At 48.4% G+C, this 18,411-nt stretch overlaps 1 protein-coding gene across 1 annotated transcript in view; it reads left to right on the plus strand.

The window, feature by feature from the left end:
• The window catches only part of LOC119161105 (uncharacterized), a 54,743-nt gene that overhangs the window by 17,983 nt on the left and 18,349 nt on the right, over nucleotides 1-18,411 (plus strand). Inside the window, exon 5 of the mRNA XM_037413441.2 lies at nucleotides 3-194. Coding sequence (XP_037269338.1) covers nucleotides 3-194 — 192 coding nt within the window. The remainder of the gene's footprint in view (nucleotides 1-2; nucleotides 195-18,411) is intronic.

An 18,411-nucleotide genomic window follows, 5' to 3' on the forward strand; every position in this document is an offset into this window, starting at 1 on the left:
AGGGAAAGTCTATGGCATGGCTCCTGGACACTTGCAAGAAATCTCGCCAGTACGTGATGAACCTGGTGATGAAGAAGAAACGCCTGGACAGCGATTCTCGTGACCTTGAAGGGTTTGTGGTGACCGTCAAGCGTCTTGTGGACCAGATTGCGGCAGACCTTTCCACATCTATCCCACGAACAGGACTGGAAAAGGTGTGCAACTTGAAAGAGGCCTATGTGTCTTGTTTTCTTAATGAGGGTTTCAGGCTAAACTATGAGCTGCTGAAATCTTGTTGTCCGGTAATAATGTGCACTATAAGTACTTGAACTACTTAACCAAACATCTTTTTTTAAGTGTGGCGGAGCACTTCAGGAGGCCGGGCTGTTGTATGCTGTCGTTGTCACTTGGTGTAACACAGGCAAAACCACATATATTATACAGTCTAAAGAATGATCGAGTAAAAAGGGTGTCTTGTTGTCCCCCAATAATAATCGTCATCCAGCTTGCTTGCACGCCTTTCTTGAAAACTCGGCACTGGCCACTTTCCTATAAAGAATGCTGTGCATACCTGCCAAACCTCCTGTATTTTTTCACCAGATTTTACGTTTGTACAGTTGTCAGGAAAATCTCCCGAAAATCAAAATTTCTGTATGTGATCTGGCCGCATTGAAAAAAATGCAGCCCAATCCAATCCAGGCTTTCTGCAAACCCATATTTTATTGTAAACGAATTTAGGAGGTGTTAATCTAAACGTACAGTAGATTCTCAGTGATGTGAAACCGGCAGATTTGAAATTCCCCAGTCAAAATCCACAATGTCCATTGGGCCAAAATTCAGACATTCCAAACACTTTTCCTCATCACAACTGGTCGTGTGAACATTAATAGCAAAACCATCAAGCGAAGGCCGAGATCAGTGTGTTGAGCTTCAGAAGGATGCACGTGGCTTGTGCACGCACGCACTGTCAGAGCTGTGGTTATTGTTTGCCACAACCGCTGCGGGTAAAACTGCCTTCGCTCTAGACATGATCATGTATGGCAATGACATAACTGATTTAACTCCAAAAGTGCCTGCTCATCCAACACTCGACCAAAGCGACGTTGCTTTCCACAAATGTTACGGTCAAAATCATGGCTGATGCAGTCATCGATAGCAAAAAAACTACTTGGTTTTGAAGGCCTGCGCACGCGGATTAAAATGGAAGTACAGTTTTCTGTAACTGCCATGCAGGAAACCGCGATCATGGCGGTGCGATCATCGGTAGCCACTACTAGCTGAGGGCACGCCACTAACGCAGGGGTAGATTAACTCTTTGGCTACTGTGAAAAGAGGGACCGTTTTAGTAGGTGTAAAAAACAGTTTTTTTTTTCACTAGATAATAGCGCCTTATTTACATTATTTGCTACCAAAGTGTAGCTAAAAAAATGTAGCTAAAAGAACTTCTGAAGATACGAAGTTTCGCCCCCTTTTGAGACTCGCACCATCTACTCGCACTATCTGCTGCGGTTGGGAAACCGTACCCTTGTGTGTTCGACCAGGCCTAGCCGTTATAAGACCACAGCGTCAATGTTTACCCCCCCCCCTTTTTGTGTGTGGGTGTGGGTGTGTGCGCGCGCGCGTGTGCAAAAAGGGAGTGGGGGCAATCAGTGCCACCCCCCTCTCACTCCGTTGCAGAAACCTCGTGGTTCAGAATCCTTCAACTTGGCAGGTATGGTCGATGCCACACTGATGACACACATGTCGTTCTTGACCTGGAAGTGCTGGGCGCGTGGCGATATTCCAAGGAAAGAAACCCAAGGCAGATGACGATTATTGTTGTGGCACAAAACAACACCTTTTTTACCTTTATCATTTCTTAGAGTGTAGCCATCTGTGGGTTATTGAACACGCATTCACACCAAAGAGAAGTCTTCTTCCTCTTGTTCTTCTAGTGCCTTTATGACGACATTCAATGTAGAGCACCTTGGCATAACGCAGGCAAAACCACGTATAAAAATTGAAAGGAAAAAAAAAAGGGGGAAGCAAGCAAGAAATGGAGGTAAAAATATATATAGAAAAATAGAAATAGAAAGACAAAAGAAATGGAAAAGGAGGAAAGAAAGAAAAAAAACAGAGGAGAAGCGAAGAGGGCTGCATGGCTCCATTCTTCTTTGAGACTTGCGGTGGTGGCAAACTGTGCCAACCTGTACCAATTTGAAATTATTGTGCTATACTGCACCAAAAGGGTCTTTTTTGTATGATTTGTGCCATAGCTGCACCACAAGGTGGTTTCGAAACCGAAAGTAATGTTGAAAGCACTCATATGAGTAATGCTAACAGCACTCATATATTACGTGATGATCGCCATTTTGTACACTTGCGCTGCTGCATTTGAGTGCAATGGCGTAGCTGCAAGAGTGCGGAATTCGCGGACCAGTTATTCCCTATTCGAATCAGCCGACCAATTATTCCCACATCCGCGCTATTGCGGTGGTGCCTTTCCTGGTAATCACGGGTAAATAACGATGGCCATGTGGCGACCACAGAAAAGCGCAGCAGTATGACATCGCCGATAAAAACCCTACGTGTGTGGCGTATCGTCGCTTTAAGCCTACTGCATGCTTTTAATAGCTCGCGACTACCTGAGCACACAGGTGCCTCGATCGTTGTACGGGACCGTGTTCAGCGTGCACCGCTTTGCAGAAACGAAAGTTGCTCGCTGTTGCAGAATTTAGTGTTGTGGATCACGGACACCGAGACAGCACGTTTTCAGAGCGCGACAGCCCAAACGTGCTTCAGTTGCCAGGATTGCTGGAGCATTGCTTGCAAAAAGCTCGCATCATTTATTGATTTATTGATTGATTGATATGTGGGGTTTAACGTCCCAAAACCACCATATGATTATGAGTGACGCCATAGTGGAGGGCTCCGGAAATTTTGACCACCTGGGATTCTTTAACGTGCACCCAAATCTGAAAAGCTCGCATCATTGCGTTAATGTAATAGCTTTTTCGCTGCATCTGTGCGGGGTCTGAAGCGGAGTTGGCGCCAGTGGTTTGGCACTGTGTGTATGCCAAGTAGGCGAAGTGCTGCATGCAACTAGCCAGTAGACGGTCGGCTCCCTGCTATGTCTGTTTTCGTTAAGTAGCAGATCGCGGCACAAATTTATTGCGGACATCAGCTTATGTTCGTTTCGTCGCTATGTCACTCGCTGCGTTGGCTGCACATGCCGGACTCCAGACTCCACAGTAGTTTCGAAATGCTCTTCGATGTTGCCACCGCGCGCCATTGGACGGCCGTGCAAGAGTGCCAGTCGTTTCTGAAATTTGGCAAACAGAAAGAAATGGCTTTGTGGTGGGCACTTAAAGCAATATTTGCCGTGGCACTGTACTTATTCCCTCTTTAGCGGTGATGGCACATGTAAAGAGATGCAGATAGGTACTTGGTGGTTAGTAGATACTACGTTGAGCGCGCAGTTAGCCACGTTCTCGGCGATGTACGTATTAAGGAGGTTTTACTGTAAAAAGCTTCCAATGTGTGTGGGGGAGGGGGTCGCATAGACATGCTCAGGGTTCCCATTCAGCGGGAGGGGCAAAGGTTCGTGGCAGCGCCCCCCTCCCTATCATGTCAATGTGAGGCTGACTTTGCACCCCGCCCCCTCCTGCCTCCCCATGTGCACACTTATGTAAATAAGTGTGTGCGTGCACTGCTAGAACTTCATGCTGCAGGTAGCTTAATTGTTGGTGAAATATTCATCACTGTTTCATGTTACCGCTTCTGTATGTGATCCTGCTTTTGTTGATATCTTGTGCTTATTTTGTGGGCTTGCTGTTTTTGTATAAATGATTATGCAATCTGAGGGAACTATAAACTAAATTGAAGCTAGATTTGCTTCCTTCGTGTACAGTCGACTCCGCTCAAACAGAGCTCGAAGGGGGTCCATAAAACTGTTCTATTTATTAGAAGTTTCATTTAAGCAAAGTACACTTATTTAGTGAATCAAAACCTTTATTCAAATTGCACGAACCTCACTGTACTCATGAGGATGAGTTGGAGAAAAAAAAGGAGTCAAAGGTGGTTTGTTTGGCAAGCTTGAGTTGTGTTTTCAGAAGGTACGCACCCATGCCCAACAAACTAACCAGAAATTCTGGACAAGCCTTATGCTCAAAATAGCGCTGAAAAATTCAACAGTCTCTTAGCTGATCAGTCTGGTGGCGCCACTACACTGGCAGTATTGTCCCCACATTCATCGCTGGAAGGTTAATCCTCATCTTGCACTTCGGCAATCATTTCCTCAACAGTTTTCTCACGCCAGGTACGAACATTTTCATCAATTGATCAGTCCTGCAGCGTGAAAGGGGCAGAGGGCACAACCTCACTGAATACTGCCTCAATGTCGGCATCAGCAGGGCTTTCTTCTTCATCAGGTACTGCTTCTTGCACTTGAAAGCCAGCATGATGAAAGCATCTGTATAGTGCCCCGCCGCTGTGGTCTAGTGGCTAAGGTACTCGGCTGCTGACCCGCAGGTTGTGAAATCAAATTCCGGCTGCAGTGGCTGCATTTCCGATGGAGGCGGAAATTCTGTAGGCTCGCGTGCTCAGATTTGGGTGCACGTTAAAGAACCCCAGGTGGTCAAAATTTCCGGAGCCCTCCACGACGGCGTCTCATAATCAAATGGTGGTTTTGGGACGTACCCCACATATCAATCAAAGCATCTGTATATTGTTGTTGCCTTCACTTGCTCCCAGGCAGGGGCCAAATGTGGATGGCTGCCAATAAATCTATGCTGTAGCATTTCCCGCTGACTGCACAAAGCAGCAATCGATAGAGCAATTGTCTGCAGTAATGAACTTTAATGTTCTGAATAACCCCATGATCCATCGGCTGGATCACTGCCATTGCATTGGCTGGCAAAAACTCCAGAGTGATGGCTTGGAGTCAACCTGACCGTGGGCTGGGCAATTGTCCACGATGAAGACAACCTTCCTGCCTAGCCTCGTAAATCTTGTGTCTTCCTACCGTAGCCAGTTTTCGAAAATGGCCATGGTCATCCGTGCTCTTTCGTTCGCATGGTACCCAACGTGAGTAATCCATCGCTTAGGACCAAGTTCTCAACGCCCGTTTGCATGACGATCTCTCGAGCTTTCTGCTCGAGAATTGGTCCGCTTCTGGGCGAATTGGAACTCCGTGCATGCTTTAACCACAGAAGAACTTTTTCTAGTTGTTTATAAGGCGCCGTCCGCATCCGTTTAGATGTAAAGATTCCGTTCTTTACAGTGCCTTCAATCTTTTCTCTGCCTTTGCAGATCCGCGACAGCGTTCATTTCGGAATCTTGTATTTTTTCCCCACTTCCATCTTGGGCAGGCGACTCCTGAAGAATTTTCAGCTTTTTTTCAAGCGAGAGTGCATGGTGCGGCCGCTTCCTTTCCATCGGGCTGAAATAACACCGTGATACACCGCACTTAGCCGCAGGAATAGGCCTAACACACAACTGACTCGCCGACTCGACTCCTACAGCCACCACAAGCGAGAATGGCTACTGGATTGGCTTGTCTCGAGGTGCTGTCATGGTTGTGAGACTATCTTTGGCCTGAGCTAGTCTGTGCTGTGTTTAAAGTTTGTGCCGCTTAACCGTAGGTGACCCATAAGCACTGTTTCGATTAACCGATGAATTTTACTGCACAACACATATAAATCCAGCCGTATGAGTCCGTTTAGGTCCGTTAATGAGGCATTTTCGTTCAAGCGAGTTTAGTTTACTGGGAGTCCACTGTATATCATGAAAAGCCCATGTATGCTTTAAACACCGAGGTGGCTGCTCCAAAATGCTGGAAGGCATTCCCACCACTGAACTTAGCTGCACTAGTGCGAAGTTGCCTTAAAGGGCCAGTAAATAGCCCCAAGGTTCAAGAACTGCTAAATACGTGCGCTTTTACTTCGTAAACATGCTTCCACAAGAATTTCGCGAATACGTGCTATATTAAGCAAGTTACAGGGGCTAGAACATCGTGTCCAGCTGATTTCAAATTTTCGCGCGGCCTCGCCATCCTTCTCCTTCAGAGAGAGGAAAAGGTGTGGCCGTAGCCGCAACTCCACCCACTTTAGCAATGTGACAAAACGTCAGCGATTGATATCATGGGCGAACTCGATCAGTCCCGACACGCTTCCGGTTGCTGTGATGCTTGGTTGTTTACTGTTCACCCGGTGCCGATGCTTCTCCGCAGCCTAGTCGCTCGATTTGCAGCCGACAGCGATTTGCAGCAAAACTGCGTTTGGAAACCCGGACATGAAGGTGGCCTAATTGTTTTTGTGTTAAATTTTTTTCTAGAGCGGACTGTCGTGCCGTCTGGGAGCAACAACACAAAACACAAATAATTCACTTAATAGTGAGTGTGCTGCTCAACAGATGGCGTGAACATCTGCTCACTCCCAAATTCTTGGTCAGTGAAGTGTGCAGATTTCTATAGAGCCTATGGGGAGTTTCGCAACTGTCGTGATTGAATAGCTATGTCATAGCTTTGGGTGGGAACAGGAACCGTCGTTAACTTCACTACTGTTTGTTGAGACATGCTTTAGACCAATCGACGAGCTGCATGCTGCGTCATGTCGCCAATCGCCGAGTTGTTGTCACTGCGTGTGCAAGAAGCATTCATTGGTGGGCATAGGCAAGGAGTGCAGGAATCGTATGTTGAAGTGGAGGCTCTGCGCGGCGCACAGCTCTGTAATATTACATTCTGAAAATTCGATCGCTGCGGTCTACTCTACAAATTACCGAGCTCGTCTGGGGGTGTAAAAGAAAGTTGAAGCGTGTTGACTGGTTCTTGATACATACTTGCCAAGTCTTCCGGATTTCGACCGTTTCTTCCGTTTGTGCGGTTGTCATGAAAGTCTCCCGGAAATCGATATTTCTGTGCTTGATCTAGCCCGATTGACAAAATGTAGGTCAATCAGTTTCAGGCTTTTATGAACCGCGGCAGATACGAATTCGTGAACTTCTCCAGCCAAATTCTACTGTGTCGATTGGGCCGAAATTCGAATGTATGTTTCGAACATTTTTCCTAATCGAGGGGGTTGATATGAACTTTAGTACTGAAACCGTCGAACAAACGCAGGGAGCAGCGTGCTCGAAGCTTCGGTAGTGCACGTGCGTCCAGCGCACGCACTGTCTTTTACAGTGCGTGTGGTTGTCGTTGCCAACCACAGTCGTTCTTGACGCAATCATGTATGGCAATGACGTAACTCACAGAACACCGAAAGTGTGCACGCATACAACTATCGACCAGTCCATAAATGGCATAAAATGACTTAGTTTTAAGGGAATGTGCACAGCTAGCACATGCGGGTTGAAAGCGTAACTGCTGTTTGCCACAAGCACTGCACACAAAACCGCAGTCGCAGCGATGCGATAGCGATCTAAGAGCTCCCAGGACACGCAGTTAACGCAGTAGTAGAATAAAGGCAGTAAAAACCTAAAAAAGGCTTGAAATGTTTTGGTGTTTCTGTCACAGGAATCTAGTAGCAAGCAAAGCTTTGACCCGTGCTTTCGTGGCAGCCAGCTGTGCCATCTTGTCCGTTCACGTGCGACGTGTATCCCAGGAAGACATACGCGAGTTGTTTTGATGGAAATAGATTTTGCTAGTTGTTTTTATGGCGCGAAATCGCGGGAGTACTTGAGACTCTCACCTTAGTGGGAAACCCTACCCTCATGTGTTCGGCCACTCCAAGCCATTATGAGACCGCAATGCTGATGCTTGCGATTGGGACCCTTTCCCACTCCCCTCCTCGTTACAGAAATCTCCCGGATTCAGAATCCTTGAACTAGGCGGGCATGCTTACCGTATTTTCCGGTGTATAAGACGCGGTTTTTTTCCAAAATTTTCGGAGGTGCGTCTTATACAACGGTGCGTCTTATACGCACTTTTTTTGGTAGTTTTTTGGGAGAAACTCGTGTTGATGCTCATTAGTCTTTTTTTTTTAAACCACTAGAGCAGTCCAATGCGAATTATGCATCATAATTATAATAACGAACACTCAACGTGCCGGTACAACAGTTTTAAAACAAAACCAAAGTACATAAAACGGAAAAATTTAAAAAAGTATGTCGTCGTGCGAGTTCTCAGCTCACTGAAGCTGCGCGAGTTTCGGAGGCTGTACCATAGAGAGCTGTGAGTGAAATCAGTGAGTGAAATCGGCGTAAGATGGCGATAGGTGCGCGCCGGGTTCGGCGGTTTGGTTCTGATTCGGCCGCTACCACCGCTACGCTGTCGTTCAGCGAGTTGGACTAGTCGCCATTTGCAACTTCATTTGTTCGGTTGGTCTGCGCCTTTGTTACCTTCACCTGCAGTACGGAAAAGTTACACGGCGAAGTTTAAGCTTGCTGCTGTGAAGTATGCAGAGGACTACGGAAACCGGGCAGCGGGCCGTCATTTCGACGTCACGGAGAAGATGGTCCGCACATGGCGACAGTCGACTGCTAAGCTTCAGGCCATGAAGAGTGACAAGAAAGCTGACCGCGGCAAGAAAGCATGATGGCCTGACCTTGAGGGACGTCTGCACTCATGGATACTGGAGCAGCGTGCCCAAGGTAGGGCGATGCCAACGGTGCAGCTGCGTCTCAAAGCGCAGGCGCTAGCTAAGGAGGTGGGTGCCGTTGATTTTGTTGGCGGGCCGTCCTGGTGCTCCAGATTTATGCGCCGCAAAGCGCTGGCGATGAGGGCCCGCACGAGCATGTGCCAGAATCTGCCAGCAGATTTCAAGGACAAACTTGAAAGATTCCAGGCTTTCGTTAAGAAAGCCATTGAAGACGATGGCATCGGCAACAGCCATATAATAAACATGGACGAGGTGCCACTTACGTTTGACATCCCAATGGAAAGGAGTGTGGCACCGAAAGGTGACAAGTCTGTCACCATCAAAACTACCGGCCACGAAAAAGCGCACTTCACGGTTGTGCTGGCATGTTGCGCCGACGGGCAAAAACTTCCGCCAATGATTATATTCAAGCGGAAGATGATGCCGAAAGAGTCTTTCCCGCCTGGTGTCGTCATAGAAACGAACGTGAAAGGCTGGATGGACGAAGAGATGATGGGCAAGTGGCTTGAAAAATGCTTTTCTAAGCGACCGGACGGTTTCTTTCATGCGAAGAAGGGCCTCCTGGTATTGGATAGCATGCGGGCGCATATAACGGAGCTCACTTTGAAGCGCATCAAGGCAAAAAACTGCACCGCTGCGGTTATCCCAGGCGGGATGACAAAAATGCTTCAGCCGTTAGACATCTCGGTGAACCGCAGTTTCAAGGCTATTCTGCGGCGCCTGTGGGAGTCATGGATGTCCGACGGCGAGCATAGCTATACCGCAACTGGACACATGAGGCGTGCTTCGTTTTGCGAGGTCGCAAAGTGGGTGCGCGAAGCCTGGTGTGCGGTGTCACAGGCCACCGTAACTGCGGGGTTCCGCAAGGCAGGCCTGCTAGCATCCTCAGCCCCTGGCCTCGACGACGACGACAACAGCAGCAGCAGCGATTCCGAAGAGGAAACAGAGGAAGTCCCTGCGCCACTGCCGCCAGAGCTCGCTGAACTATTCCAAAGCGCGTCGGAGGACGAGGACTTTGAGGGCTTTGAGGAATAAAATGTTTTCCTGCAGTCGTGCGGAACGTTTCTGTGGGTGCGCATTATTTTTTCTCACACGTTCGGTGTAGTATAAGTTTTCTTACGGACTGGCGCTCAGAAACGTAAGTACGGCATTTTACAATGCTCGCTCAACTGCACGTTATGAAGTTTCTTTGCGGAAAGTGAGTGAATGTAGGTGCGTCTTATACACCGGTGCGTCTTATATATTAATTTTTGCATGAAAACTTGGGAAAACTGGGGGGTGCGTCTTATACAAAGGTGCGCTTTATACACCGGAAGATACGGTGATTTCTTTCATATGACTACAAAGTGGAAACCACATTTGTGGCATTGCCTAATAATACTGTCGAAAGGCATACACAGTGTCATTAGTCTCATTACCATCAGAAAAGGAAACTCATTTTGTTCTGGGCTCGCATATCGTATAAACGCGTTTAAGGGCCGCACTTTTTTTTTTTTCAAGAAACGACGACCAATTTTCAGGGTGCGGCTCATAGACGCGACGCGCAATTTTTTTGAAGCAAAAAAAAAGAAAGACAGAATGTACCAGCTACCGAACGAACAACGTTTATTGCAGCATATAGCGTCGTCGCTCAACGAGTCCTCAGACTCAGTCCGCGATGGCGTGTTGCGGAGCATCTTCCTCCCACAAACAGTCATCCTCGGCACCATCCAAGCTGTCGGATATGCCGGTTACTTTAAAGCTTTGGGATACGACATCCTTCGACACTGAGCTCCACGCCGACAGTACCGGAACAGTAGCAAGTGGTGCCCGCTTGAGCCGTCTGGTCGGCGTCTGCTCGTGGCTGCCACTTGCCATTCATTCTGTATAGAGCCTTCGGAATTCAGCCTTAAAAGGTCGATTAACGCTGACGACCAAAGGCTGCAGCATTGCAGTGAGGCCGCCCGGAACTACGACCATGTCTGTGCCGACACGGCGCAGTTGCTCCTTCACCTTATCGGTCAGGTGACCGCGGAAGCTGTCTAGCACTAAATGTGACTGTCTGGCCAACAATGCTCCCAGTCGGTTTTGCCAGACGCTCTTCACCCAGTCGACAACCAGCTCATCGTTCATCCAATCCTTTTCTTGGGCTTGAACAATAATTCCCTTGGTGAACACTTCGTTTGGAATTCTTTTTGTTTTTAACACAACATACGGGGGTGGCGCTCCGCTCCGGTGGTCCGCCTGGCGACGCTCTTTTGGCCCTTCTGTTCCACTGTGCAATTTTCCGAGCAGTCAAACCACACAGGGGTTTGATCTGCGTTTTGCTATTTGCGACAGTAGATAATTATTCTCATGGCGAAGGCCGATTACGTACTTGTGGAAACTGAGCACCTTATTGGTGTAGTCTTCTAACAAACGCTGGCGCAATGTGGACCTTCGCCGAAAGGAGAGATCCTTCTTCTTCATGAATCATTGCACCCAACCAGCACTAGCCTTGAAAGTCCCGGCCAGTATGCCCTTCGCACATGCTAAGGCTAATGCCTTCACGCGCAGCATCTCTGTTGTCAGTGCATATCCGTCGTTCCGCACTTCATTAAGATGGCGCAACAAGTCTTCTTCCAGTTCCGGAAACCTGCATGGTTTTCCTTGGAAAGCACGCTTTTGGCTGTTGGTCTTTTGCAGTTCTTCCTTTTGCGCGCACCATCGTCAAGCGCACTTTTCGTCTACGTTGAATTTTCTGTCGGCAACACGATTCCCGTGCTTGAGAGCAAACTCGACCACCTTTAACTTGTAGCCAGCCGTGTAGCTATTCAGGTGTTTGTCCATCGTGCCACAACGTACACACTCGGTAGTACACACAAGAACACGAGTGATAATACGGCATGCGCAACTAGACGGCTGAACCAGATAACACCATAATACACGGAGGCGTGAGATTGGTGATGCTAAGTCGATATGGACAGCACATTCGTATGGAAGTGCGAGACGCGAAGGATGAAATCCTGGTTCAACCTTTAGGTAACCGCAGTATGAACACTGGGTTGAAATATTTAGCAAACTTCATGAGCACCTTGGCATGAACAAATTTCAACAAAATATACTAGTGACATACTGCTGCCGCTGTACAATATAATGATGGTGATGGTTGGGTTTTTTGACACCATCTATTGACAATGTTTAAAAGTTCACATGCGTGCGCATTTTCAATACGTGTGGGTCAACGAAAGTGTGGGTGTGGCCCTTACGGGGATATATATATTTTTTTCCGAATATGTACTTTAGAAAAACGGGGTGCGGCTCATACAGGGGTGCGGCCCTTACACGCGTTTATACGATAGGTTTCCTTTTGCTTGAACAGAAGTTTGTGCTGGTCATATTCATTTCTGATAAAGCTCAAATCGTGACACCACTCTCTATATGAAAGCTCACGAAACTTCCGTATTTACTCTATGGTAACAAGAGAGGTGACTTTGTTGATTTGATTAAAAAAAAAAGAAACTGCCAAAGTAACTTACATATATGGGAAAAAACACACTTGCAGTAGACTCCATTGAGAAGAAATCGCCACGGCTATTTGTTTGTTTCATTAAGAGTTTGGCTTATCAGAAGTGCCTGCCAAAAAGAAATGCTAACATTCAAAATGAACTTAAATAAGTTGCTTAAAGACAATGAGTGGAGTATACTTAGGAATGAGAAGAAGGGAATTAGAAAATGTATTTACAGTTGAATCCCGCTATACAAAACTGACAGGAGGCAGAAAAAGTTTTGTTGAAGGTAGAATTTGGTTGTAGTGAAATTGAAAAATATATAGCTGACCTGAGCTAGCAAAACAACGGAACTTTTACTCCTAAAATTTATAAAGTGTCGGCTGTTTTATTTTCTTTCCCAGCAGCGTCATTACGGGATTCGCGCACATGCATAGTGACGCCCTGTCGAAAAACGTGATGAAACAAGGGTCGCAATGGCTTTCGTGAACGAATCTAACAGTTGCACTAGCAGGTTAACGCGAGCAGCTGTCCGCCATCAAAATTCGATGTCAACACTGATATGGAGGCGTGGTATCAAGGGGCAATGACTTTCGCCTTATTCTTCGCTGTTCTTATCATCCACTAGTCACGGCTGACTGATTTTGTTGATAACACGGACGAATAGCCGCTTTGACGAGTGACCACACTGGCCAAGCGCGAAAAGAACCAAAAGCATTGACTTTAGCGAAAGCATTTTTCCGCAGTTTCACCCAGCAGCAGCATGTACGAAACCACGAAACTCAATGGACTGAGGAACTGAGCTCCAGCTTCAGATTGTCTGTGGCTCGGAAGAAAGTCGGTGGCAAAAGTAGGGCAGTCTCATTGCCATCGCTATTGAGAAATGGCGGCACTGTGGTTAGTAAAGAGCTGCTGTTTCTGATGGTGCCAATGTGTGTTTTAGACTTTATAGACATACTTTTTTGTTCTGGAAATGCATCACAATGTTTAAGGTTGTGTTTACTGCATGCCATTAAATATCTGAGCTTGCATTTGCATCGTCAAATTTTGTTGAAGGGGAACGGAAGCAGAAAAAGTCTTTGTTGGGGTGAGCATATTGTCACGAGCAAAACAAGACCTGCAGTCAGGAGTTCACTCGAACCAGAGCTACGAAGATGTTCTCTTCTTTTTCTCAGGCCAAAAACGCGTATGAGCCACAGTGGCTCGTTCATCAATGGTGGCATTACCCCCTCTCCCAAGAAGCATCGTCTCGATGCTGTACACAAAGGCAAAAAAAGAAAAGAAAATTAGATGAAAATTAGCATGCAAGCAAAATGAATGGCGTAAGGCGAAATAACGTAGTTGGTTGTGGGGACAAAAGTTCAATGAGAAATAAGAAAAATTGGAAAAATGTAAGGAAAAGACGAAACAAAAAGAAAGACGCCAAGTTACCAATAAAGTCAGTCAGTCACTGGCGATTCACAGCGCGAAAAGTATGGTTTGAGACGTAAAACGTGAATGACTTCAGTTTGCGGGGTGAAACGGGAACGTCTCGAATTGCCTTGTGGGAGAACCTCGTAAGTGACGTTGCTGAGACGTCGTACAACCTTGTAAGGGCCGAAATAGGGGCGAAGAAGCTTTTCTGAACGTCCACACTGTCGGATAGGGATCCACACCCATACTTCATCACCTGGCTTAAAAATAACTTCACGGTGGCGAAGATTGTAGCGGCGCGCGTATGCGGTTTGGTGACGTTGAATATGGTGACGAGCAAGTTGACAAGCCTCTTCTGCGCACTGCGCGAATTCGGCGGCATCCATGTGGTATATTCCTAAGTTGTCGGGCAGGAGCATGGCGTCGAGCATCGTTGTGACGTCGCGACCGTGGACTAAGCGAAAAGGTGTGAAACCGGTACTTTCTTGAACAGCAGTGTTATACGCAAAAGTTACGTAGGGAAGTATGGCGTCCCAGTTCTTGTGATCGATGTCCACATACATTGACAGCATGTCTGCAATTGTCTTATTGAGTCGTTCAGTCAGCCCATTTGCTTGCGGCTGGTAAGCCGTTGTTTTACGAAGTTCTGTGCCACTTAATTGCAAGACTTCCTGCAGCATCTCTGCAGTGAAAGCTATTCCACGATCAGTTATTACGACAGCTGGAGCACCGTGGCGTCAGACGATGCTGTTAACAAAAATTGGGCGACATCTACTGCGGTGGCTTTTGGAAGTGCCTTGGTTTCACAGTAATGTGTTAAGCAGTCTGTAGCGACCACAATCCACCGGTTTCCAGACGAAAACGAGGGGAATGACCCCAGCAAGTCCATGCCAATCTGATGAAAGGGCGCCTTTGGTGGGCCAATTGGGTGTAGTAGTCCCGCTGGTCGTAAATGTGGAATCTTACGTCGCTGACAGTCGCGACATGTGCGAATGTAGTGCTTCACAGTCTTCGAAAGACGTGGCCAGTAGTAGGAGTGTTGTATCCGTTGCAGCGTGCGCGTATCGCCGAGGTGTCCGGATGATGGCTCATCATGACACGCACGTAAAATGTCACTACGAAGCGTAGTTGGCACAACAAGCAGATACATAGCTTGTGTAGGATGAAAGTTCTTTTTATAAAGCTCTCTATCACGAAACAAAAGGAGGATAGTGAGCGTGCAAAGCTTCGAGGAAGGTGGGAATTGCGTCCTTCCAGGTAGTCAATGAGCGGGATGAGCTCCGAGTCGTGACGCTGTTGCTCAGCTAAGCGGCTTGCTGATACGGCAGAAAGAAAAGTGTCGTCATCTTCAAGGTCAATGTTGGCATTTTAGACCGGTGCACGTGAGAGACAGTCGGCGTCGGTGTGTTTCCGCCCAGATTTGTGGACGATGGTGACATCGAAATCTTGTAGCCGAAGGCTCCATCATGCTAGACGACCTGAGGGATCTTTGAGATTCGCGAGCCAACAAAGGGAATGGTGGTCACTAACTACCCTGAATGGGCGGCCATACAAGTATGGGCGGAACTTTGTTATGGCCCAGACAACAGCGAGGCATTCCTTTTCGGTTGCAGAATAGTTTTTCTCCGCTGGGGATAACGTTCTGCTCGCATAAGCGATCACGCGCTCTACGCCATTATGCCACTGAACTAATACCGCTCCTAGTCCAACGTTGCTGGCGTCAGTGTGTAATTCCGTGTCAGCGCTTTCGTCAAAATGACCTTACAGGCGGAGCCTGAAGGAGGTTTCGGAGGGTGTCGAACGCATGGCACGGATTGGGACCGCAATCAAACGAGACACCGTCTTTTGTTAGCTTGTTGAGGGGTTCAGCAATCTTCGATTTTGACAAAGCGCCTGTAATACGCACAGAGCCCCAGAAATCGGCAACGGCGCGGGTTTTCCGGGATCTGGGCGGATGCCGGCATGGCTCACAACGTGACCAAGGAACTTCAGTTCTTCATATCCAAAATGACATTTGTCGGGTTTGAGAGACAACCCCGCTGTTCTGATTGCCTGAAGAACGGCATGAAGGCGTTGGACGTGTTGTTCAAACGTGTCTGCAAAGACCACGACGTCATCAAGGTAAACAAGACATGATTGCCATTTGAGCCCCGTGAGAACCGTACCCCTCATTCTTTGAAAAGTAGCTGGCGCTGAGCATAGACCGAAAGGCAACACTTTAAACTAATACAGGCCGTCGGGAGTAATAAACGCCGTCTTTTCGCAGTCACGCTCGTCCACTGCGATTTGCCAGTAGCCGCTACGCAAATCCATGGAGGAAAAATATTTAGCGTTGGGTATACGGTCCAACGAGTCATCTATCCGGGGTAAAGGATAAACGTCCTTTTTGGTGACCTTGTTCAGTTTACGGTAATCAACGCAAAAACGCAACGTATCGTCCTTCTTTTTTACTAGCACAACTGGCGAAGCCCAGGGACTGGTCGGTGACTGAATGACGTCATCCTGAAGCATCTTCTGGACTTGGTCACGTATAGCATCTTGCTCTTTTTGCGACAACCTATAGGCATGTTGTCGGATGGGTCTCTCGGTGGGTTCCGTGATGATACGATGTTGAGCAAGTGGTGTCTGTTAAACCTTTGACGTAGTGGCAAAGCAGTCTTGAAATGAGCCGAGCATACGCAAAAGGCTTTCTCAATGAGCCGAATGTAGTCTCTCGTTCACGTCGAGAGTGCTTGCGAAGGCCTCGTCAGGGTGGCCATTCGATGAAAATGAAGCTAACGTAGACGGACCATCGGCATCGGCAAGTTCTTCACAATATCCAATGGCAGCGTGTCTCGTTAGGTGGCGATATTCGTCGCTGAAGTTCGTGACCAGCAGGTGAGCATGCCTATTGCTAGGCTGAATGATTCCTCGGGCAACGCAGATTTGTCGTGAAATAAGGAGAGACAAATTGGCCTCTGCAATTACCGCGTCAGACACGTCCTGTCCCAATTCTGTTTTGACAAAGAGGCTGCTTCGAGGTGGGAGAGTCAGAGAATCGTCAGTAACACGGAGCGCTCTTTTCGGGAATTGCGTACTGTCAGTTGCAGCGCAAAAAGGATCCTCGAACGACACAAGTAATTCACGGAGGTCGATGCCGGCGCCGTATTAACGAAGGAAGTCCATTCCTAGAATGACTGGCCGAGAGCACACGCGCAATACGAGGAAGGAGCCCGCAAATGTCGATGTACGTATTCGAATGCGTGCCGTGCGCAACTGGGGTCCTTGCCATGGCGTGGTAACCTTCCTCAGTTCAGATGCCAGTGTGGCGCTCATTACGGAATAGTCGGCATCGGTGTCGTCGAAGGCGTTAACAGCATGATTGACGACGAAGACGGCAATTTCGGCAGAAACAATCTTTTTGCTGTCGGAGACCTCTGCAAAACCGGAATCGTCCTCGTCCGATCGTTGCGTCGAAAAAGGGTCTTTTACTGTTCGCCGGGCCGCGACTTCGCCCCCAGAAGTCGCCGTTCCTAGTTTTTTCTGCGGGGACTTGGTGACCGGCTTCTGAAAGGAGCGGAAGACAATGACGGCAAACTGGATGACGTAGACCGACGAAGCGATGGTGATCTCGACTGGTGGTGCTGAATAGTCGAAGGAGTACGTTGGCCTGTGAGATAGGCTTCGATTTCGCGGGGCCGCTCACCGTAGCGCGGGCATCGAGCATCAGGGTGGAAGCCGCGGAGACCTAGTTGCCGGTATTGACAGTTCCGGTATACGTGACCCGCTTCGCCACAGTGATAGCAGAGCGGACGGTTATCCGAGGTGCGCCACGTGCTTGCCTTGCTACCAGTTTGTCTTGAGATAGACGGCAGATAGGTGGGTGGGCTCGAAAACCTTGAGACGAGAGGCGGGCTCGAAGCAGTGTCGTGGAATGGCTGCATAGCCTGGTATCTTGGCCGCATAGCAGTATCTGTAGCCGGTGGCGCACGGGAACGCAATGCCACTGCGTATGTCAGGAATGGGGCCTCGGGAATCGGTTGGGGCCAGGGGTGTGACGGCCTGCCGGACTTCTTGTCTGATTACATCCGCGAGGGCTGACACAGGTGAATGGGATCCCACTGCCTGAAGCTGTCGCAATTCGTCCCGAACGATACTTCTAATGAAGTTTGCGAGGGCCTGTCTCTCGCTGTCCGAGCCGATAGAGCATGTGGTGGCCGGGATCTGGCGTTCGTATTGTGACGACCGCTGCTGCAGCGTACGTTCCATCGTGGCTGCCTCACTGATGAACTGGGCGACTGTCGTCGGTGGATTGCGCACGAGCCCAGCGAAAAGCTGTTCTTTTACTCCGCACATCAAATGCCGCATATTCTTTTCCTCTGGCATGGGAGGGTGCGCGCGCTTGAAGAGCCGAAGCATGTCCTCGACAAACATGGATACACGTTCCTTCGGCCATTAGTTTCTGCAGGATATGGCTTGTTCAGCCCTCTCCTTCCTCTCGGTGTTGCGATAGGCGTCACGGAGCTGTCGGCTAAACTCTTGCCATGTTGCAAAGGAGCCCTCGTGGTTCTCGTACCACGTCTTCGCAGAATCCTCCAAGTAGAAGTAAACTCGGCGCAGCTTGCGAACATCGTCCCATTCGTTGATACTGGCAACCCGATCAAAGTGGTTGAGCCAGTCATCAACATCCTCGAAGATGTCTCCATGGAACGGCTTTGGTGTCTGTGGCACGTGAAAAACATGGGCGAAAAGAGAACCATGGGCATCGCTGGTTTGGACCACCTGTCTTGTCATCGCAGTTGCCATCTTTCTGGGTGTCGATGCCAAAAGACCAAATTCAGGGGGTAACCCACGCAGGCGGCGGCTGATTCTTGCTCTGGGAGATGTAGCTGTCTCCACGATGGCCGACACAGCCGAAGTACACGTACCCAGCTCCTCCACCAGTAATGTCACGAGCAAAACAAGACCTGCAGCCAGGAGTTCACTCGAACCAGAGC

Source organism: Rhipicephalus microplus, chromosome X (assembly GCF_043290135.1).
Source record: "Rhipicephalus microplus isolate Deutch F79 chromosome X, USDA_Rmic, whole genome shotgun sequence".
Lineage (NCBI taxonomy): Eukaryota > Metazoa > Arthropoda > Arachnida > Ixodida > Ixodidae > Rhipicephalus > Rhipicephalus microplus.